This window comes from Artemia sp. Qi Xiang Cuo, chromosome 3, assembly GCF_049724085.1.
Source record: "Artemia sp. Qi Xiang Cuo chromosome 3, ASM4972408v1, whole genome shotgun sequence".
NCBI lineage: Eukaryota > Metazoa > Arthropoda > Branchiopoda > Anostraca > Artemiidae > Artemia > Artemia sp. Qi Xiang Cuo.
Genome location: NC_142796.1, coordinates 94,220,146 through 94,244,273, shown reverse-complemented (window position 1 = coordinate 94,244,273; position 24,128 = coordinate 94,220,146). Strand labels below are relative to the sequence as shown.

The 24,128-nt window shown below is 37.3% G+C and overlaps 1 protein-coding gene across 1 annotated transcript in view; it reads left to right on the top strand.

Moving 5' to 3' along the window:
• LOC148954772 (uncharacterized) overlaps window positions 1-24,128 on the top strand; it is a 242,402-nt gene that overhangs the window by 156,766 nt on the left and 61,508 nt on the right. The window contains exon 7 of the mRNA XM_089087238.1: window positions 8,756-8,980. Coding sequence (XP_088943364.1) covers window positions 8,756-8,980 — 225 coding nt within the window. The remainder of the gene's footprint in view (window positions 1-8,755; window positions 8,981-24,128) is intronic.

The following is a 24,128-nucleotide window of genomic DNA, read 5'->3' as shown; positions in this document are numbered from 1 at the left end:
TGGTCCTAGAATATCATGGGAGTGCTCATTGGAACGGAAATTAAAAGTTCTAGTGCCCTTTTTAAGTTACCGAAAAAATGGAGGGCAAATAGGCCCCCTCCCACGCTCATTTTTTTCCCAAAGTCATCCGATCAAAATTTTGAGATAGCCATTTTGTTCAGCATGGTCGAAAATATGATAAATTTGTCTTTTAGGATGACTTAATCCCCCAAAGTCCCCGGGGGGAGGGCTAAAAGTTATGAACTTTACCCACTGTTAACACATTGGGAAGTATACAGACGTTTTCAGGAGGGTTTTTTTCTAGTAGTGAGGGGGGGCGTGGGTCGGGGGTTATGTTGGAGGATCTGTCCCTGAAGGAAGTTTTCATGGGGAAAGGGAAATTGACATGAAGGGGGCGCCGGACTTGCCAGCATTATTTATTGGTTATTGGGAAGTATACAGACATTTTCAGGAAGGATTTTTTTTCTGGAGGATGGGGCTGGAGGAGGGGGTACTCGGGAGAATCTTTCCGTGGAGGTAGTTTCTTTGGCGTAGGGGACATTTCTATGAAGGGGGCGCCGGATTTCCAAGCATTATTTAAAAAACGATCAGAAATTAAATAAAAAAAAACAAGTTTTTTTCAACTGAAAACAAGAAGCAACATTAGAACAAAAAACGAACAGAAATTATAGCGTATATGAGGGGGTTCTCCCCCAAGTCAATACCTCGCTCTTTACGTTAGTTTTTTTTTGTTATTTAAAAAGAGATATCTTTTATAACTAAACGGATTTTGTGATTCTGGGGTTATTTAATTAAATTTGTTTTTAGCTTTTAACGTAAAGAGCGTGTTATTGACTTAGGGAAGAACCCCCTCATATACGTAATAACATATACGTAATAAAAAAAACAATAAAAAACAAGCGATACGGCTCAATAGTGATCAAAACTTTCAAAAACGGAATTTTGATGTCAATAAATATATCAAAAGAATGGGTTTATAATGCTGATTCTAAATATATACATTTTATTAAGTTTAGTATTACTCATCAAAGGCTACGAGCCAGAGAAAATTTACTTGATTTTTTAAAGAGGGGGGAAACATCCCCTGCAAGTGAAAGAATTTTAATGAAAATCACACTGTCAGGTTAAGCGTATCGGAAAACCCTATTACATAGGGTTCAAGCTCATATCTGCAAAAACCTTCAACTTTGTATATTTTGCCAAAAGAAAAATATACGAATATAGAAGTTAGTTACTTAAGTTAATTTGTAAATTACGTCATAACCAAATCTAGAGACATCCATTTAGCAAAAGAAAAGTAAAATTTTTATGCAAATTTTGTTTACTTATTCAATGACGGTGAGCCAAAATAAAAGTTGCATTAACTAAAAAACGATCAGAAGTAAAATAAAAAAACAAGTTTTTTAAACTAAAAGTAAGGAGCGACAAAAAAACTTAAAACGAACAGAAATTATTCCGTATATGCAAGGGGATGTCCCCTCCTCAACGCCTCGCTCTTTACGCTAAAGTTTGACTGTGTCTCATAACTTTATTTTTTAAAACAATAAAAAAACTTTAGCGTAAAGAGCGAAGCGTTGAGGAGGGGACAGCCCCTTTCATATGCGGAATAATTTCTGTTCGTTTTAAGTTTTAATGTCGCTCCTTACTTTCAGTTTAAAAAACTTGTTTTTTTTATTTAATGTTAAACTGGACCAGTAGTTGATGCCTTTTTATATATCTGTAAAGGCGTGATTTTAATTTTTATGGATGGTAAATTTTTGTGGGACTTAATAGAACTTGTGTTATCAAAAAAGTTTTTACTGGGGGATTAGGACTTCAAAGGGTTTGGATCGAATTGTATGGTGATAGATTTAGACTATAACTTTTTTTTTCATTTTACTTTTATGGGCGTCCTTTTTCTTTGGTATATTTTGTTACGCCTCAGGAATAGCCCGCTTCTTTTGGTTTCGTATTCCTCGGATTCGGGATCAAATAAAAATTGTTTGCAGTGGCGGATTTCGAGCGAAGGACGGTGTGTGCCTTCGTATTTGACGCATTTTGGGTTCTTTTCCAAGTTATAACAATAATAATGGGGGCACAGCTGTGTCTAAAAGTAAAAGATCTGTCTAGGTCGGCCCCTTGGCATAAAAACAATGAATATTTAGATTCTTCTGTAATCTCCTTATTGTTAATTGTAAAGAACCGAGTTGTTTTGCGCTTCTTTTTCAATACATGATTCCCACTTACCCTCTGGCCAGGCGGTATTTGGGGGAATTGGCAAGCTCTAATCAATATTTGTAGGTGTGAGGGGCGTATTCCTTGAGGTTATAAGTGAGATCCCAGCTTTTTCCATATATCTTCTTGCCTTCTTCTTCCACTACTATCATAGCCGCTGCATATATAACGTTTTCCTTGGCATTTGTTATCGAAATAAATTCTGTATCGATGATTGCTTTTCGAATCGGTTTTGGTCCTGTTGCCATGATCTGAAAATGATTATTTGTTGACTACGCGGTTTTATTCTAGTAGTAATTATTTTTAGTAGGAATATTTTATTAGTGGCTGAAGCAATTAGGTAGGGTTATCATAGATCACTTACCAAATCAGTGTAATTACTTTCTTGGCGGATTTTTGATTTCACGAATAGATCTACATTCCTTTTTTTGTATAAGTTGTTCTTCATAAAGGAATTGATGCGCGAAATCTAAACCAACCAAGGGGACAATAGACGCCATTGGTTGCCAATCTCGAGCACAAGCTCTCCATGACGGAGGGTACTTCTTTTTAACTTGAATTTCCAAATTCACTTCAAGTAGTTAATGACAATGGTTTGGGGAACACATAAAAATACTTTTTGTATTCGTACGTGGGGGGATGGAGGACGCAGTAAAGCCTACCAGATCGAAGTGTGGTTGGGCAAACTTCATTTATCATGCTCCATCACCCCTCTAGTCGGCAAGCAAACACCCTAGCTGCTTTTGATTGAACCTGGACTGATTAGGTTGAGGTTGCGTGGGTAAACTTTATATCGAAGCATATTAAATGAGTCAACATGATACCATACTTTTACAGTAAGCGAATTTATCTCCAGCATACTACCAATATACCAGTGTATAATGGACACAAATCCCCCTTCCACCAAGAGTAAATTCTCGTTTTGATTTAATTTCACTGTTGTTGAAACTTTTATCTTGGGCAGAGAGCTTTTGAATTTTTATTCTGATCAGACACTATTATTAGAAACTTTTTAATCCTGTACCATCTAGACATATATCCATTTATCGGGTTTTTAACTGTTCTACCCCACTTTGTGGTTACTTTTTGTCTCTTTCTTGTGGCTTATTCTTTTTAGGTTTTACTAACGATATAAGATCAAAAATTTTATATTCCTTCCTTAGGAACTTTTGACCATTTAACTTTGCCTCTTTTGCAGAAGCTGCGGCTGAGTTCTTTTTTTATTTCCCTGTGTCCTTGGGTTCCTCTTTTTTCATCAATTTTGAAAAAAAACTGCTTTCTCGTGTACAAGCCTGATGAATGACGTTATAATCGTATAGGTTATAACCATATATGACGTAATAGGTGAATGCAATATATATACACGCTTATCTATCGATACATTAAAAGACGATCATTGGAATAACAGGCCATTGTATACATTGAATTTTGTTAGCTACTTGATTGTTTGAGATTCATCTCTTACAATTTCAAAAGAGAAAAAGTCGTAGGCTTTTTCCTGTTTGTAATCAGGTTTTACATAAAGTTACATAAGGGACCGATATAGTTCATCTTAAATGGTGTTTGTCAATACGGTTTCTCCTTATATAATTATCCATTATTATGTAAAATGCAGTAATTTTTTTTTCGGGGGGGGGGGGGTGGGGGGTCAACAAAAACTTTATTTGTTAACTGAAACTAGAATAACAAACAACAAAAGCACGAAAAACAAAAGGGAAATATTTTGTAAGACAGTGAAGATAAATTGAATGAATATTTCGGACTTATGTCCAAGGGCCGCCCTAGAAGACAAAAATATATAAGATAAAAAAGACTCACAGCAACATGTGACCAATCAAATCCAAAATAAATAAAAATTCAAAGCAGTCCAAGCATCCTTACTTCAGTGAAGTTCAACCAGGACTGATAAAAAGTGAGGTAAAACAAGGCGATTCAGAGAGATAAAAGGAAAATAACTTAAAAACACGTTCTTATTGCTAATTCAGCCTTTTGGCAGCTAACCTCAAAGGTCTTCTTGTGACCGGTTCTGTGTTAATGTCTACTGGTTTTTTAAAATATTTTGTAAGATTATTTTGAATTAAATTTGTGTATAGAGCATTTAGTGTATATTCCCCCAAGTCCCAATTTAAGGAAATATTATTATTGATCTTAAGTCTGATTTCAATTGCTTCTCGGACTACCTGTCTTATGCCTGGGTCATTGCTAATCAGGGCAGATTCATCAAAAGTATGTTGTGGCTAGGATTTTCAAATACATGACTGCCTGAAGCAGAATCAAATGAAACAATAGAAATATTAGAATTTAGAGCTTTGACAATATCCTCTTTATGCTGTTGAATACGTTTCTCTCAATTCTGATATGTTCTACTTACATAGTATTGGCCAAATTCACCTGGTATTTGATAGACCCCTCTTTGGCTAGTAACTGGGGTTTTATCTTTACCGGAATTTAGGAAATTTATCATTTTGAAATTATTGGTTAATACTACATACAGATTATTTTTTGTGTTGTTTTTATTTTTGTATATACTAAAAACCTTTTTTTAATTCAATCTTTGTTGCTTTCCCTCGTTTTGTTCTATCAGAATAAGCTTTTTGTCAATTAAAATGTTGTATCTTCGAAATACATGTTGAATTATACTGTAGCGGGATTTATTAAACGATACTTTATTTATTAGAGCTATGAATTTATATATACAATAAACAATAAGTTTCATTTATAGGGTGTTTGGACAATCTAGTTCTAATGATCTACTTTGCATTTCAATCTGACACCATTTTTAGGTTTTGGGGGCTAGTTTTTCTTACTATGGGACGTGTTCGTCTTTTACTAAGTTGCGGCTACCGCTACGACCGCGATATACATCTTATCTCTTTAAACAAGCAATAATTGTGTATCTGTGTATTTTTCCCAAAAATAGCTCCAATTCTTTTTTAATTGGCATTCTGACCATTTCAGGCCTAAAAAACTACCTATATATGTCAAGAGTTTGAAAAAATGCGATAAGAGCCATAGTCTTTGGAAAAATATCACGATAGTGATGTCATATTTATGAGCAAATTTCAAGAAAATATATTATATCAGTTCCCCCTAGGAGTGATGTTATTGCTTTTAGTATCGATGACGCAGGCAACACTACAAAAGGAAAATAGCTAAGTATAGAACAAAAAGTGCAATGAGTCTATTTACAAATGGCGTTTCAAGCAGTTTCAGAATGCCTAGAGTACACATGAACAACCTAGACCATCAAATGTGACAGGAAAAATCCGAGTAGCTAAGGTAAAGAATATTGAGAAACATGTCTGAAGTAATGATAAACGAAAATAAAAAACAAAGAAATTCACAGTTAGAATACTTGTGACAACGACAATTTCAACGTGTCAAAGGTAAAAGTGAAGAACAAAGAAATATCCCGGTAAAAGATATGCCACAGCGAGAACAAAAAATATACGGTTAGAAGATAAGCGGCAGTGAGAATTACTAGCAACAGAAAGAATCAGAACCAGTCAAAAATGAAAGTGACAAGTCATTGAAACCCTTAAACGTTATATGTATCGAATAGTTCGTGGTAACGAAATGTAAATTAGAGGCGACCCGGCTCAATAGTAACCGAAACTCTAAGAAACAAAATTTTGATACCAATACATACATCAAAAGAATTATATTTTTTTTATTCTGATTTGAAATATATAAGTTTCATCAAGTTTAGTTTCACCTATCAAAAGTTACGAGCCTGAGAAAATTTTCCTTATTTTTGAATAAAAGGTAAAAAACCCGTAAAAGTCATAGAATCTTAATGAAAATGACACCCTCAGATTCAGCGTATCATATGGCCTTACTGTAGAGGTTTCAAGCTCCTATCTGCGAAAATGTGGAATTTTGTATTTTTTGCCAGAAGAAAGATCACGGATGGGTGTTTATTTGTTTGATTTTTTTCTCAGGGGTGATTGTATCGACCCAGTGGCTATAGAATTTAACGAAAGGGCTTATTCGAACGGAAATTAAAAGTTCCAGTGCCTTTTTTAATTAAAAAATATAATTTTCTTAAATAAAAAAAAATTATTTAAAAAAATGCACTTTTATGTACAAGCTTACAGAACGGACGTTCTCAAATTGACTGCCAACATCAGATATAAGCAGAATTAGAAAGCAGCAGCTACAAAGAAATGTCGAGTTTTAAAACGATACATGGTCAAACAGTTCGTGGTAACGAACTTTAAGTAAGAGTCAACTGAGCTCAATAGTAATCGAAACTCTAAAAAATTGAATTTTGACACCAATAGATACATCAAAAGAATTGAATCCAGGTTGTCGTGGTAGGTACCAACCTAGTAAGAGACGATTACACCCAATAGTACACACTAAAATAACCTATAACTCCTAAAAATTGAGCCAGATCAAAACAAGACGTACACTATTAGAGCTGCCTTGTCCGAACCCCGATATAGCAAACTTACCGTTCCTTAACTTAAACAACAAGAAAAATATATTGGCTTGAAAGTCAAGAAAAGTGGCTGCAACCATGATATTCAACATATACGGCATCTTTTTTTTATTTATTTCTTATTTTTCTTCTATCCTCATCTAGCTCGGTGCTGGAAAATCATAGAGAGCTGTTTAATGGCTCACTTGAAAGGAAATTGACGTATTTAAAAACCTTTTATAATTAACAAAAATAATTTCGGAAACATAATCATTTCTTATGAGAAACCGTATTTTTATGTACAAGATTAATGAATGACGTTATAATTTTAGGTTGTAACCCTATATGGGGTAAAAATAAATGCGATATTATAATGTTAGCTATAATTACATCAGTACAGAGTATCTAAATCTATTATGCAAACTGCAAAAATAATTATGGTGTCTGAGCAATAATATTCCTTTTTTAATTCAAACTAGAAAAATAGCTGAAAATTTGAAAATTTGAAGTTTTATTTCATCTCTCACTTCAAAGTTGTCATTGTTTCCCGGAACCAAATTTTTTTTGGCTCAACTTCTAAAGTGAGTATATCTTGTGCTATATTTCCGTAGAAAAGTAATTAGACTTTATTTTGTTTTTGTTTTTAGTTCAGAATCGCTAAAGTTATTATTTAAACTGAAAAAAATATTTATGGTGTCTGAGCAATAATATAAATTTTTTTATTAAAAAAACTTTTTGAGCAGTTGACGGCCTTTGAAAAACATAATGTCTTAGCTCAGGGTGCCCAACGCGTCTTTTTGGTGTAAAGCTTATCATTATTGACCATAGATTTCTGGTGATTTTTGTGAAATACTGGTGATTTCTGGTGATTTTCTTGGTGAAAATCTAGTGATTTCTGGTGATTTTCTTGGTGAAAAACTGTTGATTTTCATTAAGTTGTGGTGGCAGCCCTGCTCCTGGAGCCAAACCTTTTTTGTTCAACTTCTAAAGTGCGCATCTGTTTGCTATATTTCTGTAGAAAAGAAATTCAATTTTTTATTTTATTTTAGGTTCCAGTTCAGAATCGCTAAGTGCAAAAATATTTATGGTGTCTGAGCAGCAATACTAATTTTTTGATTCAAATTAGAAAAATACCTGAAAATTTTAAAATTAGTTTTGTTTGTTCTTCGATTTTATCAACAAAAGTTTTATTTCATCTCTCAATTCATCTCTCACTCTGTCTTTTTGTGTCTGTCTTTCTAAGTTCAAGAGAAGAAAAAAAATTATTAGTTAAAAAAAACAAAAAAACACAAGTCCCCCCGAAAAAAAGTATCTAAGTTCAAAAAAATTTGGAGGGGGAATTGGGTACCCCTGGATGTGGACATGGGGACCCAAACTCATGTACAAGTCTGGTAATTGAAGACAAGTGTGCTCGGGACCATTGCATTACGAAAAGGATACCTGGCCGGCTGTACTTATTAAAATTTTTTGGTATCGAAACTAGAGTCATTGACCACTAAAAGAACATATCTGTCCAGCAAGCATCTCAAATCACTGTGGTATCCATATTCTTGGAATGATTCCAAAAAAGGTGCACAAAAACAAGTGACTGATAGCATTTACCAAAAATCTAAGTCCAATTGAAATATCGATTACACAATTATATTGGACGAATTCTCATTTTTTCTTTATATTGCTCACCAGATGGGACTGTGTGTAACCTGACCCATTGTGCTATTTCATCGACAAATTAAAGTTGGCTTACAAATGTTCTTATCTCAAAGACCAGACTTTGGCATGCAAAGTTTACAGGAAACGTTCTTGTCTCTATGGCTCTGACAAAAGGACAGGTGGATGCAAGGGGATGGCAACTCCAATAGTACATCAGAATAGGGCTGCTGCAGGAGTGTAAGTGGATGCAAGGGGCTAGAAACTAAAATATTACACCGGGATAGGACTGTTGCAGGAGTATTGCCCCCTATATTACTAGGGTGCTAAACAACTTTATGTGAGTGTCCCATCTGTCTGAAATTTTTTAACATGGTGTGCCTTTTACCTTAGGCTAATATTATTAACAGTATTTTTTATATGGACTATTTCCAAATCTAATGATTTTTGAAGTTTCTTTTTGGTTTCTAGCCCTAATTGAAAATGATCCCTGCAAGGTTTGCGGGGATATCTCAAGAGGATTGAATTATGGCGTCATATCATGCTATGCCTGCAAATTATTTTTTAGAAGATCACAAAGCAGGAGGACTGACCCTTGCCTAAGTCAAAATAATTGTGTGGTCAACAAAAATAACCGAAATAAGTGTCAGAGTTGCAGACTTAACAAATGTGTGGCGTTGGGCATGTATATAGACAGTAAGTTTGTTCTTTTTCAAGTCATCTTTATTCCAATTACTTCACTGAACAGTAAATAATAAAAATGAGTCTAGGCGTTCACTCCTCGCCGAAATTATCCCACAGGTGTAATGTAATAATCCTAAAAAAAACATAAAATAAATAATGTTTTTTATTGGCCTCACCAATCTACTGTTTGTTCTATTTTCATAGGCTTTCCAGCTCATCAATATGTATTGGCTTAGGATTTATTCAATAATTGAAGAAGGCTAAAAAAATCTATGTCTTTTGAAAACAGTTTTCTTCTCTTTTCTTCGCAACAGTCATTATCACGAAAAGCATTAATACCCTTATATTAATTTATGATATAATATTAAAAAATATCATACTATGCTAATAATGTATAATAACATGCAATATATTCCTTTATTAATATTAATTAAAAAAAACTTTCCGAAAAATAAGTTTTTCAAAGAAAAGTAAAGGCCATTTTAAACTTAAGCTCAGGAGATATGAATACCTGTTAAAATTCAAACTCAAAACGACCAGAAATTACTATTAAAGAATAAATGAAACCAAAAACGAACAGAAATTAAATAAACAATCATAGCAAAAAATATACAAGTAATAATATAAATGAATAAATAGATTTTAATGCGATTAATGCTTAGATTGAATATGAAAATCAAGCTTAAAACGAAAAAAATAGTTTGCTATTAAAGTATAAATGAAACTGAAAACGAACAGAGATTATATAAACAATCAATGCAAACAAACAGACAATATATATTAATGTAAACTAATAGATAAATTTTGAAACGAGTGAAACTTTAATTGAATATGCAAATAAAATTAAAATCGAATAAAAATCACTACAAACAAGAGTTTGGGTATCGCCTCACTGCAGAAGTCTAAAACCTACTTCGTCATTGGCGCCTTACTGAAAACTATATGAGTCTTGAACAGTCTTGGAAAGTATAAACAAAATCAAATTGAATTTAGATATATAATGATATTAATTGTTGAAAGATCCATCAGTTCAATATTTTTTTTTCACTGTAATTTTTATTTTCATTTTCAATAATGTAAGAACTGGAAAAGAATAAATTTGTAATATAAGAGTAATTCGTTTTCAGTGAAGCGCCAATGACGCAGAAGGCTTTAGGTTTTTGTAGTTAAAGAAGGAGGCAGTATCCAAATTTTGTTTGTAGTGAAACTATATTTGTCTTGACCAATCTTGGAAACAACTAATAAATTAAAATCATCAGTTCAAAATTTTACTGTATTTTAAATATTTATTTTCAATATTGAGTACAAAAGAAAACATTCGTGATATAATTCGTTTTCAGTAAAGCGCCAATGACGCAGTAGGTTTTATGTCTTGTTTTTTAGAACTTTTGCAGCGAAAGAAGAAGGTCATACCCAAACTCTTGTTTGTAGTTATTTTTATTCGATTCAAACTTGATTTGCATATTCAATTTAAGTTTCACTCGTTTTAAGATTTATTTATTCATTTACATTAATATATATTGTATGTTTGTTCGCATTGATTGTTTACGCAACAAAATACATTGGTTTTCAATTGTTTTTTTTATTTTATTGGTTTTCAATTTTTTTTTTTACTTTCGATTCAAATTTGATTTGCATATATTATTACTTGTTGTATGTTTTTTGCTATGATTGTTTATTTAATTTCTGTTCGTTTTGGGTTTCATTTATTCTTTAATAGTAATTTCTGGTCGTTTTGAGTTTGAATTTAACAGGTATTCATATCTCCTGAGCTTAAGTTTAAAATGGCCTCTACTTTTCTTTGAAAAACTTATTTTTCGGAAAGTTTTTCTAAATTAATTTTTGTTCGTTTTCGATTGCAAAAAGTTTCAAGTTTTTATTCTATGGGGGGGGTTGCTTACTGTCTGATTATTCTTGAATTTAAAAAAACGGATCTAGAGCTTTCAATTTAAATCGAATGCGGCTTTTTTCAAAGTCTATACGATTACCTCTTTGCTAAAAGCCTTATATATGAACAATAGACAGCTTGCATAACTTGTGGACAGAGATTGGCAACAATGAATGGATTGAAAAAATAGCTCAAATAAGGGTGTTTTGACCATTTCACTTGATGACACAAAGGGATCACGACTGTTTGGAATTGACCTTAATAGGATTTTATGTGCCAAAGCAATTTTGCATCTATCACAGAGTATGTATTTTAACCTTATAATTGGATAATTGTATTAGATTTATTATGTTTTCTTCCCGTACAAAAATTTACCTTATTAAAGTCTTTGGGGTGGGGGCGGCGTAGTTGGCAGAAGGAAGAAAACTTTAGCGTAGACAGTAGGAGAGGGGGAGGGTGAGGTTGGAGACTCGTCCAATACGGGGCGTAACTTCACTTATCTCCTCCGTTCCCGATTTAGGAGATTAGACAGACTCACTGGGCTGTAGAATGTTGGACCGTTTGAGTTGTGGAAGATGTTAAAATACTAAAAAATACTTTATATTTTCAGTTATTGCAGGATTGATTTCATAGATTGCGGAATGGTGAGCCCCCTGGCCAATAATTTGGGTGAGCCTCAACTCATAATATGCACTTTTGATTAATTGTTCCGTGTTATGTGCATATATTATTCTATATATGTTATTTTGAGTTGTGCTTTTTTATTTTGAGTTGTGCTCGCATTGCGTTCATTTTTAAGGCGTGAGATAAAAACTGAAACCTTAACGGAGACAGTGGTGGGGGAAGTCTCCCCCCTAACGTGCATAATTGAGCAGCCACAGAGAAAGTAAAACAAATGAAATTAATCTGTCTTATGAAAATGTCTTTTTTCAAAAGACACGGACAAAATCGTGTAAAGGAACCTGAAGTTCTATCTCTGACATTTCCGTTGATTCTTTATTCCCGTTACTTTCAGATGTAAAATTTAGAATATTATCGAGTAGGTTTAGTCGTCCCCTCCCTGAATAATTCACATTTGGAATTTCCCCTGGGAAATTCCTCCCCCCTCAAAGAATATTTTCTTTTCCTGCTGATAATTCCCCCGCATTAAATTCCACCCAGCAAAAATTTGCCAGCCGTGGAATATGCTCCCCAAACATCTTCCCCTCAGATAATTTTGGATATTCATAAAAATGGAAGCTGAAATTTCTACTCAACTTTTTAGGTCAGAAGCAATGCTATAGCGTTACCTAAGTAAAGAGCCATAAGGGTTCAATGAATTAATACTTATTTATTTTTCCAGGGGCACTTTAGGTGGAAGTGGTGGTTGCATAAACTTTGGAACGGGGTTCATTGAATTAGAAATTAGAATTTATAGTGCCCTTACACCAGGGGCGGATCCAGGATTTTTTAGGGAGGGGGGGCGCAAAATAGGTTGACCCGATAAACTTGAGTTAGGAGCAAGTTTAATTAAAGCAATCTTGCGTTAATTAAGTAAATTACATTACTTTAAACTACGTTAGGGGGGGGGCGCCCCTTCACCCCTCCCCCGGATCCGCCCCTGCCTTACACTCTCTGTTTCTTTCCTTGTTAGGGAGGAGAGCAGATGCCTAATAGGTGTGGGTTAATACCAAAACATTCTTTAACTCTCATTGGGCCTTCAGGTATAAACAGAATTAGTTCAAAGGAAGGAGTGGGGAAAAGGCCATAGGGGGGGGGTTATTTGCCCTTCGATCTATTTTGACTCGTAAGAGCTGGACTAGAACTTCCAATTTCCAATCAAATGAGCCCTCTCTGAAGTTTATACGAGAATCCCTTCCTGCCTCCGGGCCCTGGGGAGTTTTGTCGACGCCAGAGTTTTGTTACTTGACCTTTCAACTATTTAAAAAAAAATTTCTGACGCATTTAGGGCGTAGAGGAGGGGGGGGCTAGTTGCCTTATAATCTCTTTTGACTCTTAAAAAGTAAACAAGAACTTTCAATTTCCAATCAAATGAGCTCTAAAGTTTATACGAGTATCCCTTCCATAAAAAATAATATGAAGGATTCGGAGAATCCTTAAATTACAACTCTTGCCCTGAGGGCTGTGGGGAGTTGTCATCCTCAAAGACCGAATTTCCAGACCTTAAAACTTCGTTTAATAAAATGGCTGTCTCAAAATTTTGATTGGATGTGATTAGGAGAAAGGTGGGCGTGAGAGCGGAGTTAGCGTCTTTCAAATCACTTTTGACTATTAAAAAGAACATCAGTCTTTTTAAATTCCAGTCGAACGGGCCTTTTTATAAGTTATTACGACACCACCTTATCTAAAAACCTTATATGCCCCCAGGGTATAACTTAAAACCCTTGCGTTGAGGGTTGTGGGAGAGTGTCCTCCTCAAAAACATATTTTCTATCTGAAAATCAACTATGTTGAACAAAATGGTTATCTCAAAATTTTGATGGGATGTGTTTGGGGGAATGATGGGCGTGGGGGGGGGCTGGTTGCTCTCCAATTACTTTTGACTGTTAAAAAGGGTACTAGCCCTTTGCATTTCCAATCGAATGAGCCTCTTTTGAAGTTTCTACGACAACGCCTTCTACAAAAACCTTATATGCCCCCAGGGCATAACTTAAAACCCTTGCCCTAATGGTTGTGGGGGACTGTCGTCCTCAAAAATATATTTTCTATATGAAAATCAACTAAGCTGAACAAAATGGCTATCCAAAATTTTGACTGGATGTGTTTGGGAGAATGATGGGTGTGGGGGGGGGGGCTAGTTGCCCTCCCTTCGCTTTCGACTATTAAAAAGGGCACTAGCCCTTTGAAGTTCCAATCGAATGAGCCTTGTTTGAAGTTTCTACGACAACGCCTTCTAAAAAAACCTTATATGCCCCCAGGGCATAACTTAAAACCATTGCCCTGAGGGTTGCGGGGGATTGTCCTCCTCATAAACATTTTTTTATTTGGAAATCAACTACGCTGAATAAAATGGCTATTTTAAAATTTTGATTGGATGTGTTTGTGGGAATGATGGGTGTGGGGGGGGGGGGCTAATTGCCCTCCAATCACTTTCGACTATTAAAAAGGGCACTATTCCTTTGAAGTTCCAATCGAATGAGCCTTTTTTGAAGTTTCTACGACAACGCCTTCTATAAAAACCTTATATGCCCCCAGGGCATAACTTAAAATCCTTGTCCTGAGGGTTGTGGGGGAGTGTCCTCCTCAAAAATATATTTTCTATCTGGAAATCAACTACGCTGAACAAAATGGCTATCTCAAAATTTTGATTGGATGTGTTTGGGGGACTGATGGGCGTATGGGAGGGGGGGGCTAGTTGCCCCCAAATCAATTTCGACTTTTGAAAAGGGCACTAGCCCTATGAATTTCTAATCGAATGAGCCTTTTTTGATGTTTCTAAGACAACACCTTCTATAAAAACCATACATGCCCCCAGGGCATAACTTAAAACTTAAAACCCTTGCCCTGAGGGTTGTGGGGGAGTGTCCTCCTCAAAAATATATTTTCTATATGAAAATCAACTAAGCTGAACAAACTGGCAATCTAAAATTTTGATTGGATGTGTTTGGGGGCCTGATGGGTGTGGGGGGGGGGGCTAGTTGCCCTCCAATCACTTTCGACTATTAAAAAGGGCACAACCCTTTGAAGTTCCAATCGAATGAGCCTTTTTTGGAGTTTCTACGACAACACCTTCTATAAAAAACTTATATACCCCCAGGGCATAACTTAAAACCCTTACCCTGAGGGTTTGGGGGGAGTGCCCTCCTCATAAAAAATTTCTTTATCTGGAAATCAACTACGCTGAATAAAATGGCTATGTTAAAATTTTGATTGGATGTGTTTGGGGGAATGATGGGTGTAGGGGGGGGCTAATTTCCCTCGAATCACTTTTGACTATTAAAAAGAGCTCTATTCCTTTGAAGTTCCAATCGAATGAGCCTTTTTTGAAGTTTCTACGACAACGCCTTCTATAAAAACCTTATATGCCCCCAGGGCATAACTTAAAACCCTTGCCCCAATCAAAATTTTGATTGGATGTGTTTGGGGTAATGATGGGCGTATGGGGGGGGGGCTAGTTGCCCCCCAATCACTTTCAACTTTTGAAAAGGGCACTATCCCTTGAAAATCAACTAAAGCCCATGAAAATCAAATAAGCTGAACAAACTGGCAATCTAAAATTTTGATTAGATGTGTTTGGGGGAATGAAGGGTGTGGGGGGGGGCTAGTTGCCCTCCAATCACTTTCGACTATTAAAAAGGGCACTAGCCCTTTGAAGTTCCAATCGAATGAGCCTTTTTTGATGTTTCTAAGACAACACCTTCTACAAGAAACTTATATGCCCCCAGGGCATAACTTAAAACCCTTGCCCTGAGGGTTGTGGGGGATTGTCCTCCTCATAAAAAATTTTTTTATCAGGAAATCAACTACGCTGAATAAAATGGCTATATTAAAATTTTGATTGGATGTGTTTGGGGGAATCATGGGCGTAGGGGGGGGTAGTTGCCCTCCAATCACTTTTGACTATTAAAAAGGGCACTATCCCTTTCAATTTCTAATCGAATGAGCCTTTTTTGATGTTTCTAAGACAGCACCTTCTATAAGAACCTTATATGCCCCCAGGGCATAACTTAAAACCCTTGCCCTGAGGGTTGCGGGGGATTGTCCTCCTCATAAACATATTTTTTATTTGGAAATCAACTACGCTGAATAAAATGGCTATGTTAAAATTTTGATTGGATGTGTTTGTGGGAATGATGGGTGTGGGGGGGGGGCTAATTGCCCTCCAATCACTTTCGACTATTAAAAAGGGCACTATTCCTTTGAATTTCCAATCGAATGATCCTTTTTTGAAGTTTCTACGACAACGCCTTCTATAAAAACCTTATATGCCCCCAGGGCATAACTTAAAATCCTTGTCCCTGCGGGTTGTGGGGGAGTGTCCTCCTCAAAAATATATTTTCTATCTGGAAATCAACTACGCTGAACAAAATGGCTATCTCAAAATTTTGATTGGATGTGTTTGGGGGAATGATGGGCGTATGATAGGGGGGGGGGGCTAGTTGCCCCCAAATCAATTTCGACTTTTGAAAAGAGCACTAGCCCTATTAATTTCTAATCGAATGAGCCTTTTTTGATGTTTCTAAGACAACACCTTCTATAAAAACCATATATGCCCCCAGGGCATAACTTAAAACCCTTGCCCTGAGGGTTGTGGGGGAGTGTCCTCCTCAAAAATATATTTTCTATATGAAAATACACTAAGCTGAACAAAATGGCAATCTAAAATTTTGATTAGATGTGTTTGGGGGAATGATGGGTGTGGGGTGGGGGGGGGGCTAGTTGCCCTCCCAATCACTTTCGACTATTAAAAAAGGCAATAGCCCTTTGAATTTCCAATCGAATGAGCGTTTTTTGAAGTTTCTACGACAACACCTTCTACAAAAAACTTATATACCCCCAGGGCATAACTTAAAACCCTTGCCCTGAGGGTTGTGGGGGATTGTCCTCCTCATAAACATTTTCTTTTACAGGAAATCAACTACGCTGAATAAAATGGCTATGTTAAAATTTTTATTGGATGTGTTTGGGGGAATGATGGGTGTGGGGGGGGGGGGCTAATTGCCCTCGAATCACTTTCGACTATTAAAAAGAGCACTATTCCTTTGAAGTTCCAATCGAATGAGCCTTTTTTGAAGTTTCTACGACAACGCCTTCTATAAAAACCTTATATGCCCCCAGGGCATAACTTAAAATACTTGTCCTGAGGGTTGCGGGGGAGTGTCCTCCTCAAAAATATATGTTCTAGCTGGAAATCAACTATGCTGAACAAAATGGCTCTCACTAAATTTTGATTGGATGTGTGTGGGGGAATGATGGGCGTGTGGGGGGGGGCTAGTTGCCCCCAAATCAATTTCGACTTTTGAAAAGGGCACTAGCCCTATGAATTTCTAATCGAATGAGCCTTTTTTGATGTTTCTAAGACAACACCTTCTATAAGAACCTTATATGCCCCCAGGGCATAACTTAAAACCCTTGCCCTGAGGGTTGTGGGGGATTGTCCTCCTCATAAACATTTTTTTTATCTGGAAATCAACTACGCTGAACAAAATGGCTATCTCCAAATTTTGATTGGATGTGTTTCGGGGAACGATGGGTGTGGGGAACTAGTTGCCCTCCAATCACTTTCGACTATTAAAAAGAGCACTATCCCTTTGAATTTCCAATCGACTGAGCCTTTTTTGAAGTTTCTACGACAACACCTTCTATAAAAACCTTATATGCCCCGAGGGCATAACTTAAAACCCTTGCCCTGAAGGTTTTGGGGGAGTTTCCTCCTCAAAAACATTTTTTCTATCTGGAAATCAACTACGCTGAACAAAATGGCTATGTCAAAATTTTGAATTGATGTGTTTGGGGATATTATCGGCGTGGGGGGGGGTTAGTTGCACTCCAATCAATTTTGACTATTAAAAAGGGCACTAGCCCTTTAATTTCCAATCGAATGAGCCTGTTTTGAAGTTTCTACGACAACGCCTTCTATAAAAACCTTATATGCCCCCAGGGCATCACTTACAACCCTTGCCCTGAGGGCTGTGGGGGAGGGTCCGCCTTAAAAACATAATTTCTATTTGGAAATCAACTACATTGAACAAAATGGCTATCTCAAAATTTTGATTGGATGTGTTTGGAGAAATGGTAGGCGTGGTAGGGGTGTTAGTTGCCTTCCAATCACTTTCGAATATTAAAATTTATAGTTCTGGTAACACATTATACTAAGTGGAAATTATCAAGATTCAGTCAGACACATACATTACTACCAGGCTCACAAGTGCTTTACTAGAGTTTGAAATAGATAGATAAGGTTTTTACCAAAGTTTGAGAGAGATGAACCAGATTTTTGCTTGTAGGTGCATTCAGGTTAAAAGTCGTGTATGACCCCGTAATGAAATATGTGTCATGTCAAGATAATAAATGATGAATTATTTTTTGGTTGTTTTTTTCATTGGTTTTCAATTGTTTTTTTTTTACTTTCCGTGTTTGTTTTTTGTTTTTTTCTTCGGCATTATTCATGTTAAAATTATTTTGTTCGCACTGAAGAAAAGAGTTGGTTCTTCTCTCAAAATATTCGCTTTGTTTGTTTCCTCAGTATTTTCGTTTGGCCTTTAAAAACCCCATTCTTGGTCGTTTTTTTTATGTTGATAGAATCAGTGACGCAATCAATACTGCATGTTATAAATGACTTACTGACTTATGTCCCATCCGTCCTTGAAGGTCGTTTTGGGGCCTCTTCTTTAACCAGTTCATTGATGTGCCTCCTGTAGGTGCTTCTGTTGTCGGCCAGGCGGCAGAGTTGTGGCAGAGTTTTGGTTGTAGGGTGAGAAGTTTTCTTTCCATTTCTTCGGAGGACGACCTCTGGGGCGAGAACCGTGTACTCGTCCATCGAAGTTTATCTTCGGAAGACGAGGGCTAGCCATGCGTTGGGTATGTCCAAGCCATTTGAGTTGTTGTAGTTTTATTTTGTCCAGTATTGTAAATTTGACTTTCAGATTATGGAGAAGCTTGGAGTTGGAGATTTTGCCGTGGTAAGTGATACCAGCGATGTGTCGTAGGGATTTGGTTTCAAAGGCAGCTAGGCGGCGTTGATCGTCTGTTTTAAGCGTCCAGGATTCATAGCCATAGATGGCGATCGGAATAATGAGGGAGTAGAAGAGTCTCGTTTTGAGAGTCGTTGTTAAGTTCTTATTCCTCCACATGGGCATCAGAGCTTTAAAACTGGAGTTCGCAAGGGTCAGGCGTCTCTTGGTGTCTTTGAGTAGGTTGTTATCAGAAGTAAGTAAGCTCCCAAGGCAGGTGAAGCCTTCCAACCACTCAATGGTACCTCCACCAAGCTGAAGGCTGAAATTTATCTGTGAATCGAACATGCGTGAGCAGCGCATGGCTTTCGTTTTTGAGGTGCTGATGGCCATCCCGAAGAGGTTGGTGGACGAGTGAACGCTGTTAGCCTGAGATTGTAGATCTTGAAGAAACTCGGCTTTTAGGTCTATGTCATCAGCATGTGCTAGTTTGTCTATCACCACTCCTCCGACAAGGGCGCCGGGTGGGTTGTCTGTGAGTGAAAGGGCTGCAGTTAGGAAGAGATTGAACAGCTTCGGTGATATTAGGCGACCTTGAAGTACTCCGGTAGATGTTTTGAAGCTCTCGGTAAGTCCTTCACCAGTCATGACGCGGCTACTGAACTTCTTATACATGTCTTTGATCAGCGAGATTAGGTTGGATGGGATGCCAAAGTGAAGAAGGATGTGCCATAGACCTTCTCTCCATATCCGATCGAAAGCTTGTTTAAAGTCTATGAAAAGGTGGTAGATGCTGCGGCCAAGTTCGCTATATTTTCCATGATCTGCCGAACAGTAAACATCTGATCAATTGTTGGTCTATTAGGTTGGAAGCCGGCTTGGTATTCCGGAATGACCATTGAGGAAATGGCTCGTATACGCCCGAGCATGACTCTTGTGAGAATTTTTGCTGCGTGGCTGGTAAGACTTATTGGGCGGTAGTTGTCGCAGACAGCTTTAGAGCCTTTCTTATGCAGGGGGATGATCGTGGCTTCACACCAGGGTGAGGGGAAGTGACATTTTTCCCAAGCAGCTGTGGCAATTTTGTGGTAAAGGTCAAGGAGTGGTTTGCAGTTTACTTTCAGTAGTTCCGGCTGGATTCCATCGGGGCCAGCAGCTTTGTTTGTTCTCAAGTCTCAGATAGCTGCTTCTATTTCAGAGTGAAAAGGGAGAGGACTTGGATCTGTAGAGGTTATGGGGAAAGTGTCGAGAATTGTTGGGTCTGGGTGGATGTCCAGATTCAGTTTATTTTTAAAATGGTTTTTCCATCGAGAGCGGATTCTGTCTGTGGATTGTATTTGGTTTCCATGTTCGTCGAGAAGGGAACACGCTTTGATGTCCTTCTTTTTGGCCAATTCCCGCACTCTTCTATACATGTAGTGGGGGTCTCCTCTCTTGAAGGCCGATTCACATTGATCACACGTTTCTTTCATAAAAGCACGATGAGCACGTCTGATGGTTTTCTCAACAGCTTGTTTGAGCTGCTTGTATCGGTCCCTACTTTCTTTATCTTGCTTGTTCATGAGTTGGCGCTTTTCGTCGCAGAGGGAGATGATCTCGTCTGTTATCCAAGGTTTCTGAATGTTTTTTTGGGTACCCAGTGTAGAATGAGCGACATCATATGTGATATTTGTGCTGCTAGTCACCAGGTTGTCAATATCTTCCTTAGACAGGATAGGTGGAGAGCTCGACGTGAGCTCCGAATATTTTTCGGATAGAATGGTGATATAGGTCATACGTGTGTTCTCGTCTTTCAGTAGTTCTACTCGAAATTTGGGGTTTTCTTAGACAACTTTGATGTTGTTTTATGTCTTGTTTTGAACCTAGACATGACAAGCGAGTGGTGGCTGTCAAAGTCGCTACCAGCTAGCGTGACTGTGTTTAGGACAGACGTTTTTCAACGTCTAGACACGAGAATGTAGTCTATTAAGTTTTTAGCTTTTTCATCCGGTGAGGTCCAGGATGTCTTACTGCGAGGTCTGTGCTTGAACAGTGTGTTTGTAATGACTAAATCGCTGTATCTGCAGAATTCGATAAGGCGTTTTCCTCGTCTGTTCATTTTTCCATATCCAAATTTGCCCATTACATCTTCGTGTCCTGTGTGGTTGTTTCCAACGATGGCGTTGAAGTCATAAATGACAAAGATTATGTCCTTTTTAGGGACAGAATCAACTACACTTTGAAGCTGGAGATAGAAGTTTTCAGACTCTTCGTCGTCTCTGCTGGAATCCGGAGCGTATACTTGGATAATTGTGAGGTTGGTGGGTGAACCTTTCAGGCAGATCATGATGATCCGTTCCGTGAGGGGGGTTACGGATATTAAGGATTTTCTGGCTTTATTAGACAGTAGGAAACCTACACCTTGTCGATGTTTCCCATCATTACGTCCCGAAAGTAGAAGGGTAACATTTCCATGTTTCTCTTCGCCAGTAACCGGAAGATGGGTTTCGGCGAGATCGATAACGTCGCAGCTTTACCGTTTTATCTCTCTTAGGAGTAGGTCTATTTTTCCTTGTTTAGCAAGGGCTCTAGTGTTGAGGGTATCTATTGACATAGTTATTTTTGGAGAAACAATAGCCTCCAGGGTTGGAGTTGTCAACGTAGATATATTCGCGCGATTTACGGTTGTCGAGTCGTCGGCTGGCCCGGACGCGGTAGCTCTTAACGTATTATCGTCGGTTACCCCGAACGCGGTAGCACTTGTTCTCATATTTGATCTCTTATTCATATTCATCATTAAAGTTAAAGAAGGGGTTTCTTGGCTGGCTTCGGGACAGTGATAAGCCACTCCTCTCTGTCCCTAGCAGGGGCCGACTGTATTTATTACCGATAGTGCGCCCTTTTGGTGTCCTGCAACACCAGCCATTTCTGGGGGAAAATTTGTGACTGACGGGACGTATCCATACGCCGATGGGCCCTGCCCAGTGCAGATTAGAGGGATCATCCTCCTCCTCCGTCTGAATTTAAGGCCCCCAGACAAGGGTGCACCAGCTAAGTTTCAAGACCCCCAGAGACTGGGTCCCCCTTGGTCCGCGCCTCACTACCCATGAGGTACCCTATATATCTGCAGGGCGATCCCCTATCCACCACCTGGAGACGCGCTGAGTGGCCTGGGGGAGGCCCCTACTAAGAACTCAGAAGTTCTAAGTAGTTCTCAGAACTACTGCGAACTACTATGTTATAAATATTATCATAAAAAATTTGAATGTATCGAATCCACTCCAAAATAAATCATGTTTTATCTTGATATTACACGTATTTCCTTTCGTTGATATTCAAGAAACAATACAATTTGAAAAACAGCATTACATAGTTTCCTCATCTTATTTCAAGCAGCAAACATTTTATAGAAAATGTCTTGTATTTTGAATAATGCGTTTGCTGATTTCCATCTTATTTCAAGATTTTTTTTTAATCTTCTTAGTTTTTTTTTAATCTTTATTTTTGTTACTTTTAGTTTTGTTTTTACTTTTTTTTTCTCGTCACCATACCTACATTGATAGAATCGGCCACGCAATCAATATTGCATGTTATTAATATCATACTAAAAAATTTGAATGTTTCAAATCCACTCCAAAAAAAATTCATCATGTTTTATCTTGAGATGACAAATATTTCATTTCGGGTTATACACGACTTTTTAACCTGATTGCACCTACAAGAAAGAATCCGGTTCATCCCTCTCAAACTTTGGTAAAAACCTTATCCATCTATTTCAAACTCTAGCAAACCACTTGTGAGACCGGTAGTAGTGTATGTGTCTGACTGATTCTTGATAAATTTCCACTTAGTATAACGTGTTACCAGAACTACAAGTGAGGAGTTGCTCCTCGTTATCAACTTTTAGTTTCAGGCTTGGATTCACTTTGAGTGCTATCATCTCTGGAAATGTTACTCTTTCATATCCACCGTCATATGAGTTGAATTTTTTCGATACTCCAAATGAATCTAATCTCTCACTGTCATGACAACGCACACACACATTTCCAATAGTGTTACCACTAATACTTGTTACATAGTTCTAATGTTTGTCCTTGTCGGCATTCAATACTACGAAAACTCTATCATGTATACACAATTTCTTGAAATATTTCATCTTCACTTTAAAAAAAAGATACAGGTTCTTATCCTTCTAGTGCACAATTAATATTGATTGAAAACATACAATAAACAAATTACTGTCGATGCTTAACCATTGAATACCACGGGAGCGGCCACATAAAAAAAAAACTAAAAACCATTTTCACCAAAGAATGCATGCCATTTTAAAACATGGGAAAATATTTAAAAAAAGATTTGGTCAAAAAAGGGAGAAAATTGGCGGGGGGGGGGCATCGGGGCCCGGCTATGCTCCTTACGATATCGTGTCTATCTATTTGTTATTCACAACCAGAAAAAACACTTTAAGGAGAGATAGATCCTGTCGTACTCATAATGCACATTCTACTAATAATTATGTTAAGGCTCGGGTTACTAATGCATGGACTGAATTCAAAGTTTTAAGAATAACTAGTAGGGAGGGGAGGTTTTTAAGTGAAAGATGATATATAACATTTAATTACCTGTAATTTGGTGACTAAAAGGATTGTAAATGTGTTTCGATAAAACAAAACTGTGTGAAAAACAGCCCCTTCCACTAAGTACACGAAAAAAAATACTTCGATCACTTGCCTATTCCAATGGTATATCAGAGTCCTGATCGTATCTTCTCTTACTAGACATAACTGTTTACAATTCGATCACTTTTCAATTAATGACGGTAAAAGGATTCGTTTCCACCTTTTATATCTCAGCTAGAGGCCAGAGAAATCGGTGTGTGCCATCGTTACGTTATAAGAGGTAATTCCCCCATGGGTTCCTGATGCAGGGTTACATTAAATTGCGTCAAGCATATTAGAATTGACGTTTGAAACGGGGTAAGTTGTGTGACGTCTTTGGAGTCCAGAAGGATGTGTCATGTCCGCATTGCGTAAGTGTGGTGACTTGAGGGGTTGGTAGCTCCACTTATTTAATGTGCTAAAATAAAATGGCTTCTAGCACCTGGGAGGGCATGTTTAGACACGATTTTCCAATAAAATGGCCGTCTAGACATCAATATGGGGGAAATAACATCGAAGTCTACCACCTGGGGAGGTATGACTAGAAATGATTCCATGCAAAAGTCTATGGTTTTTAATAGAAAAACAAGGCGGGGAAATAAAAACAGGGGTGGCATTCGCTAGTAGCTCCATTTATTATCAAACATATCTAAACCAACAAAGACATCCAAGAAACACAACCAAAAAAACATAACCAACAAGCATAACCAGTAAACATAATCATCAACCAACAATAATAACCAACAATCATAACCAACAAGCAACAATCATAACCAACAAGCATAACCAACAACCAGCAAACCACACAACCAACAAATATAACCAACAATCATAACCATCAACTAAAACCAACAAACATAACCAAAACCATATCCAAAACCAACAATCACATCCAACAAACATGTCCAAAACCATATTCAAAACCAATAAACATGTCCAAAACCATATCCAAAACCAACAATCACATCCAACAACCAAAACCAACAACCAAGAAACATAACCAAGAAACATAACCAACAATC